Source organism: Strongylocentrotus purpuratus, unplaced genomic scaffold (assembly GCF_000002235.5).
Source record: "Strongylocentrotus purpuratus isolate Spur 01 unplaced genomic scaffold, Spur_5.0 spur5_scaffold_17, whole genome shotgun sequence".
Taxonomy (NCBI): Eukaryota; Metazoa; Echinodermata; class Echinoidea; order Camarodonta; family Strongylocentrotidae; genus Strongylocentrotus; species Strongylocentrotus purpuratus.
The window spans coordinates 7602144-7610888 of NW_022145602.1; the positions used below are offsets into that span (position 1 = coordinate 7602144).

Sequence of the window (8745 nt, forward strand, 5' to 3'; positions counted from 1 at the left end):
TCTTTCCATGACACCTGCAACAGCCTCCTGTAGCATCCCATTTCAAAGGCATCAACTCTTTTCTGTCATTTTTTGTCATGGCCCAGGACTCACTTCCGTAAGTGGCCATAGAAAAAGAAGTTGCTTGAAGCAGACGAACCTTCAGACTGAGAAATAGGTGCATAGAAATAAACCTTATCTTTAAAGGGACTTTGTAACATTGTTCAGATAAGAGATAGTGGTGCTAAGGTGGTGACTTCAATGCTAGATGTACAATTAAAGATAATTTGAAAATTTTAGTGAAAACGGACCATTATTCATGGTACAAATTGACAAAAAATGATCTGATCGATTCCTTAATTCTCCCAACTAAATTATTACAAGTTAATTATATTTAGGTAAATGGAAATCGTCACAAAGCAATAAAATGGCTCTACATTCCATTCCAGACATTTAGGTGTTGACAGATTTTTTATAGCCTGTTTTATGTCTTTTGTTCATGGAAAAACGGTTGGGAAAATTCAAAAATGGTTGGGAGAATTTACTGTTAATCACTGTTAGAGGGTGTCATACATCGACTCCTTCAAAGAAAACCATAGATATCTTCGTGGTTTGAGAATCTTTTCAGGATTTTTTGTGCATGTCAGAGAGTTAGTTCAGTAGAAGGAATATAGTAAGCAACATTTTATACAAAAATTAAGCAGTTTTTTCATCAACCTTCAACAATGTTACCGAGTAATTTGAGATGGTATGCTTGCTATAACCTTCAAGACATTTCATGTAATTACCAGCAGTCGTGGGATGATAAAGAAAATACAATAATTATGGAAAAGGAAATTTAAAACTTCTGGGAAACAAACATCGATACTAATTTATGTTACCACTTTATTGTACGCTCTGCGAAGAGTTTTCTGTCATCAAATTTTGATTTTGTTTTTCATAGCTCTAGAGGGAGCTTAGTAATACTGATTCCAACATGATAAGTCGAGTCCCCATGGAGTTTCCTTCAAGTTCATTGTCAAGAAAAGGTCATCATTATTAAAGCAAGGACCCTGCCCCATGAATAATGAAAGACACACCTTACCATCAACCTTGTTTTTATTAAATACTGAGAGTGTTAACATATTGCATGAAACTCCTATATACTGGATAAAATGTTCAGCTAATGTATTGTTGAGTATGTATTTGTGTATTTTTCCGCTCTTTAGGATCGGTGAATCCTCTAAAAATGTGTCTTCTTCAGTAATATGTTCTAACCCTGTAATTGTTTCACCTGGCAAATCTTTTGTTTCTGTGGTCATGCTTTCTTTTTTAGATTTTTGTATTTTGTTCATCTTTATGTAATCAGCAAGACATAAATAACTGCACAATCTTACTGCGCTAGGCCAATATATATAGGGTTATTTGTGCGTTAATTATATTCATGTGAGTATTTCTCTTGATTTTCTCATTTTGATTTGTAAATAATACTTATTGGTGTTTTAGTTTCCATATTACATTGTCTTTGATTGCATTTATTTCATTTTGTTTTTAATGTGAGTTGATCCCTAGCAAAAATATCATTCAAGCTAATAAAGGTGGTCCTTCCCGCAAGTGGAAAATAAATAAATGAATAAATACAATCTATAGATACAGATGGATTTAAATGTGTTTGTCTAAATTGGTCGCACTATATGTGACCTACGGCAGCGCCATTTTTTGTTGTTGAAGGATGTACAATACGCCACATATCTTATATCCTGTCTCTTACCAATTTTAGACTCTCTCTCTCTCTCTCTCTCTCTCTCTTTCTCCCTTTTTCTCCCTCTCTCTCTCTCTCTCTCTCTTTCTCTCTGCTTCCCCCTTTCTCTCTCAATGTCCACAGCTTTTATCTATGTCTTTCTCTTTCTTTCTCATTTCTCTGCCTCAATCTTTTCAGTGCTTCTCTCTTTCTCTCTCTCTCTCTCTCTGTTTCTCTCCCTCCTTCTCTCTGTCTTTATCTTCTCATCTCACATTTTTACATTTATACGCTTCTATTGTTTGGCTTTATGCTCTATCTGGATCATGTGTTCTACTTTTCTTTAAAAAATCAAATAAAAGCTTATTAGCATTGCAGTTTCAGAGGGAAACAACTGCGACACATGAAAGGTGGTTTGTCTTTTCTTTCCATTTACACCTTCATTGCTAATTAAAATAATACAAATGCGAATAGGCAACAGCAATAAAATCAATTATATAACATTTATTTCGTAGACATATTGGATGTTTTTACGAAAGCTAGGCGTTGAATACAATCATATACATTCAATTACAAATTTGAAACATATTTACATCAGTCATAGAAAATAAACACAAAATTGCACTACAAAACACTCTGAAAGACAAATAGTTGAATACTGTTTGCATATTGCTAGATTTCATGGTGTCTTCAAATTATGATAATAAAAATAATGTTTCCATAGAACATAAGGGTGCGTGTCTAATCTACATTTTAAATGCTTTAATGGTGGATGAAACAAAACGCAGAAGTCAGGTTTTGGGGTATTAGCAATATCTATCTACACAAGCGAAATTTCTTCATAAACATATTTCTTTATATCTCATCAGTCAAGATAAATGACTGACAATCAGTCTGATTGTAAGTACAAAAGGTTTCCTGGAAAAAATCCCAGAAAAAAAAACAATTTCGTAAACCAGAAATCCTTTTAGATTAGATAACATTTCTCTAAACTTCTCGTGTCATAGGAACCGGAAGTCATACTTCTGCTCAACGCCATGAATTAAAAAAAATATAGAAAACTGTAGCCATTTAGCATCCTATTGTATTTTGTGCTATTGCTGTTATCATAATTGGTTACGAAATTATTTCAGCGCGTTGTGGAGTCTTTTTCTTTATCTGCAAACATTAGAATAGCCTGCTTCTCCGGTTTTTATATTCAGGCATTGTCCATGTGTCAGGATCCAGGTGTGTCCGGTGGTGACTTTCGCCACCTACTTTGAAAATATATAGATTGTTCAATTTGTCCTGATTGCTTTACGCTCTTATACCAAGACCGGCAAATTTATCTGAGAAAACATAGTTGTTGTATCGGTATTCGTATGGTCGGACTCCGTCGGGGTTAGCAGCGTATCTGACTGGCTGATTTGGATTACCAGGGTTCCTTGGCCATACGGGTTGGTTTGGGCGGCGTGGGAAACCAGGGTTGGGTCGGCTCGGCCATTGGGGTTGATTGGGCTGGTTGGGTTGGTTGGGTCGGCTCGGCCATTGTGGTTGGTTGGGTTGGTTGGGTCGGCTCGGCCATTGTGGCTGGTTGGGTTGGTTGGGTCGGCTAGGCCATTGTGGTTGGTTAGGTTGGTTGGGGAAGCCTGGTCTGTTCGGCCTGCCTGCTCCTGGCTGATTCGGTCTGCTTGGGAACCCAGGGTAAGGCTGGTGAGGGGGCTGGTGTGGTGGTTGATGGGGACCGTGAGGTTCATGAGGTCCATGAGGGCCATGGGGTCCATGAGGGCCATGGGGGCCATGAGGAGGATGTGGCTGCTGAGGTCCTCCGCCAGGTTGTTGGGGTCTGTTTCCAGGGAACTGTGGGTTGTTTCCAGGGAACTGTGGTCTATTTCCGGGGATCTGGGGTCTTCCAGGTTGTCCAGGTCTGTTAGGAAAGCCAGGGCGTCCCGGGCGGTTGGGGAAAGATGGAGTCTGTGGCATCATCGGTGTGGTTCCCCAGGGTACAGCGGTGGTCGCAGGAGCACCTGTTGCCGTTGGTGTTATTGCAGGTGGAGTCTCCGGCGCTTCGCAAATGTAGGGGAGCTCAACTTCGCATGGGGCCAATGTCATGAACTCAATCGCTTGCTTTGGTAGCTCTAGTGGTGTCAGTTCCTGCTGCATGGCGGTCTGAGGAAATTCCACTGCTGGGTAGACTGTGCAGGACAGAAGCTCCAGAGGTTCTGCGGGTGGTTTTCCTATTGGTTGACTGTTGAAGTTGTTGAATCTGTAAAATGGTTCAGCGGGTGTGGTTCCTGGGGTTCCTGTGGTTCCTGTGGTTCCTGTGGTCCATTGCTCAAGGTTCCAATCGAAAGCCAAGGCTGTCCAAATAGCTTTTTCAGGTGGTATGAAGTCAAGCTGCTGACCAGTTGGAGGCTGGTAGAAAGGCAACGTGTGGGTGTATAGGTTTTTGACGAACCTGAAACTGTCAAAGTCTGCAATGTCCAGGAGTTTTCCTCCTATCACATTTGGTGCCTCTGTACACGCTACCGTGGCCTCCTCTTTTATCAAAGGCATAGGGAAGAATCTAAATAAGAAAAAAATGACAAAATTGATGAGAAATTTGTTAATTTATAATGCCTTTGTTAATTCTTAGGATGTCTTCGGCAGACACTTGTTCTTGTTTTATTATACCAGGGAAGCTCATTCAGCATCACAATGGCTTCTAAATGTAACATTCAGTAAGAATGAATACAGGAACCAATTAGTTGGTTAGACAATGGGATCATTATTGGATTTGAAAGCTGTTGGTATGGTAGTTGAGAGCTCTTATTTCGTAAGAATCTTTATACAAATTTGTATGTTGTGTTATAAATGATGCTTCGTTGGAATATGATGATCCCGCTTGAACAGGATTAGGTTAGCAAGATATTAAGCTAACATCTGCAGTTGCACAATGGTTTACCTCATTACCTTTCAGGAATCAAAGAAAGAAAATTGAAGAAATTGAAACACTCATGTGAATGGACATCTATAGTCAAGTCTTGTTATAAATTTGATTAAGCTTGGCTACAATTTTAGTTTGTATTTTAAATAACACTTTCTTTGGTACATGTATGTCTATTTCAACCCAATTTTTAAAAGGATATGTGGAAAACGATGATAAAATAAGTGTCCCATACCAGGGAATATTTTTTCCCTGTTTATCATGGGTTGTTTTTATTGTTGTTGTTTTCCTGTGGAGGGGGTATAATCTTTTGTTGTTGTATTCAAATGCAAGTGAAAGGATTGTTTTAAGGAGTGACGAGTACAAGAATCAACGTGATCAACGAGACATATTGGTCATTTACAACTTTTTGAAATTAACTGGGTCAGTTTTGAAAAGTTGGCAAAGAATGAAAGAGAGCAGGTTCAGGCGGTCAGGTTGTAATAATCACCAATTTGACCACAAATCCCTGATGGGAGTCTATATAAAGACGACGACGGAAGCGCTGTCGGTCGAAGGAACGTCTATTCTTGGCATATAGACGGACCAATATAGGTTCCAATTTCTGCCGAGTCTGCCAAGTTTTGATAAGGAGTTTAGGGAGACCAGAAATGAACTAATCAAAAACGGTTCCATGGCGGAAAGACGGATGATTGCCATTTACCCTTCTCTCATGGCCATGGTCACCTGACAATTCGGAGTTTATGAGCAAACAAGAGGAAGGTCATCAAAATATCTTAAGGTCAACAAAACAATATTTTATCCATACAGTAGGCTTGCGGGTGCACCATGTGAGAGAGAGGGGGGGGGGGATTGAGGAGGCCTGAAAAGGACTCTCGGTAATCTTTCTTGAGGGCTTGTAGTCCTGAAAAGGACTTTATTTTATGTTATCCCATGACAAACATCAAACGAGCTAATACACTATGTGAAAAACGTGTTGTTCATTTTTTAATCACATATTTAATGAAATTATCCGATTCGGAAGTCGTTTCCTTACTGTTTCCTAACCTGAAGGAATTCAAAGGTCAACGGCAAGTTCCTTGTGAAATATGTATTAAATCTTTATTTATCATACCGGAATAGAGAGGACGGAGATCACTTGATTAAAGGTCTCAGTTAACGATGAATGAGGTTGTTCTGTATAATAATTACATTTACCACATAGAGTTAAATCTTTACAACAAAAAACATCAGGAAATAATTAAACTTATCCTCAACTGATCATGAGCGCGTAAACGAAACCTAAAACAAAACCCCTGTATTGGCACTTTAATCATCTATTTCCTTTATCCTCGTTTGCAGGTCACGATATTCATAACCGTTTTTATAATAGACTCATTCTTTTGGATGATTTTCGACGAAAAAGGGGGAGCTGGGTATTAAAAGCATATTTTTAGGCTAATCTTTCACCTATGTAGCGGTATTGCTCTTGTTGTAGCCGCAGTTGTACTTCCGCTCGTCACTCATAGAGAAATTAGGAATTAGTCGGTGAAAATATCCTCACTTCCTTTGCGGGTCGATCTTCAGGATCTATTGATGGCTTATCTGGAGTACAAGGTGCACAACAGCTCTCATTGTATGAGTAAAGCTTCTTGTACGTTGGTGAGATAACTAATACCTTATTTATTTGAGGCCGGTACATTCATAGGTAAAGCTTTGCTGCTGATTGACTGATCAATAATTGATGGATTAATTGATTAATTAATTCATTCATTCATTCATTGAATGGCCGATACATTGATTGAGTATCGTAACTGATTTCAAACCCAGAAAGTATGACATCAAAGGGTAAGCTCTTTGCCCCCCCCCCCCCTTCCTGGCCCCTAATTCCACAATTAATTGATTAATTGGTTTATAAATTGATTGACTTACCCGGTTCTAAGAAAAGTGGGAAAAAGTAAGTAAGGCTATGGGACATTCACATCACCCATCCGCCCCCCCCCCTCTTGACACAAACATGTGATTATATGCCTACCCCTCCCCGTTCGGCTTTCCTCGTAGCTTCACTTATTATTTCACTAATCTTTAATCATTCGGTATATATCAGTTGATAGTTTTCCTGTTGTGCCTACCGTGTGTTTTTACCATTCTGCAGACAATGTGAGTGTAAGGAAAGTGCCAGACCTTATTCTGGGATATAAGGCGTAGCCCCAGAAAAACGGGCACAGATTTCCACGCGTAAAATTCCCTAACCATCCCGATTATCTCGAAAATGATAACGTACATGCAGTATCATTAACGAGAAGACCCAACCAAGCTAATCCAAGTCACTTAATCTAGAGGAAATGTTTCAATAGATGCGCTACCTTCTTAACAAGAGAACGGAAACATTTTTAAAGAAGATTATACATTTCTTTCGATCAAAGTGTTGTAATGAAATTAAATTTCACAGACTATGTCACCAGTTTTACCTTTTCATTACCAACCATCGTTAACTACACTTATATTTCTTCAAAGTAAGAGCAACTTAAACAAAGCATTGTTATTTAGAATGGTAAAATGATTCACAATATTTAAACTACTATGGATTTTACTTCAGCAACTAAGGAATTGAATACAATGGCATGCGATTTTAAGGTTGCGTGGGTATGAATTAAAGAAGGCATGTAACGTCAATAAGCAAAACAAACATTCTTGAAAGAATTATAAGGAGACTTACTTGTAACATTTCTTGAGGGAGTACGTCCATCCCTCCGGACATTGTGGAAGGGCCGTTGCTGTCGCCAGCCAGCCGAGGAGGATAGCTAAAAGTACCTTCATGGTCAAGTCTTCTCTCGTTGACCTCTCTCTTAAAAATGATAGAATTATTTATCGCGATAAATTTAGCTCGTCTCTGACTTCAAAGGTGAAAGGACAGGAATCGCTCCGACAATTCCCTGGCTACTAGCTGTTCTATAGCGACCCAGTCTAAAACTCACACTGTCCCTTTTGCGGAACACTGCCTAAACGTCTGCAAAAAAATAAGCGCGCGTACGTGTGTCGTCTGCACGCCCGATTTTCGTCTCTAGTTTCGCGCGTAAACTTAATTTTTGGGTGTTAGCTTCCTTTTTGCACTTGTTACGTGTGTCTGTCGAGCTATTTCCTGGCTTAGTTCAGGTTGGAACTTAATCCAGGCTTGCTCTCCCTCCCTTCTTTAAAGGGAGAGGAACTTGAATATTCCGTTAGAGCTGACAATGACGCACATCACCCAAGGAAGTTCATGACCCATGGGTTTATTAGACGCGTTCAGCCAGTCCCTAAGTTAAACCCTAACCCACAAAGTTCAAAGCACTCGAATTGCCCACTTTACAGCATGACCAACGTGATTTGGTCGTTCGGTTAATTAAGCATTTCGTCTTTCACATGCGTATTAATTACCGGGTGGGAGACGTATACATTTCCCTCAAATAAGATCAAGGATAAAAGTGACCTATTAAATTGGTTTCATACGAAATATTAAGAAAAGAAAGTCATGAGTAATATGCGTTAAGTACCGCTAGATCATAACCCTGGACTATTTGTGTAAATCGAAGGAGGTCTAATCGACGTAGACATACTTTAGATCTTAGTAGTTAATTTCATTTATATATTTCAAAATATTCAGTGGAGCAGAGTTCCTAGATTATTATCATTATATGATAAAATGAATATATTACATTATATCAAATTATATTATATTACATGTATATTAAATGACATTGCCTCAAATAGTATCATTATTATTATCATTCTCATTAATATTAACATTATCATCATCATCATCATCATCATCATCATCATCATCATCATCATCATTATTATTATTATCAGTAATATCATTTACTATCATTATTATCATTAAAGAAATAAAGGATACATAATACAACTGTACTATGTAGACTGCCGCAAGAAACACAAAACATAAATTTGGTTACCCTTTGAACCAAATTGCACCATGACATTTCAAGATTAGAAGGAATAAGGGAAGCATATTAATAATTGCTTGAAATGCATTGAATCTTCACGAAACATGTCTTAGACATTATATTATGAAATAAGTTCAGTTCTCAATGCCATATTGCTTTATATGAAAGTTCTTTTGCCTCGTTGTTATGTGTTGCCCCTATGTTAAGTCAACTCGTACATG

At 38.4% G+C, this 8745-nt stretch overlaps 1 protein-coding gene across 1 annotated transcript; it reads right to left on the reverse strand.

Annotated features, from left to right (window-relative positions):
• Positions 1 to 2184: 2184 nt before the first annotated feature.
• Positions 2185 to 7607, reverse strand: LOC577685 (sporozoite surface protein 2). Its single transcript, XM_003726036.3, has 2 exons — positions 7300 to 7607; positions 2185 to 4241 (listed from the first exon to the last, which is right to left on the reverse strand). The coding sequence occupies exons 1-2, from the start codon at positions 7398 to 7400 to the stop codon at positions 2993 to 2995; spliced, it is 1350 nt and encodes a 449-aa protein (XP_003726084.2). The 5' UTR covers positions 7401 to 7607; the 3' UTR covers positions 2185 to 2992.
• Between the last annotated feature and the right edge of the window lie 1138 nt (positions 7608 to 8745).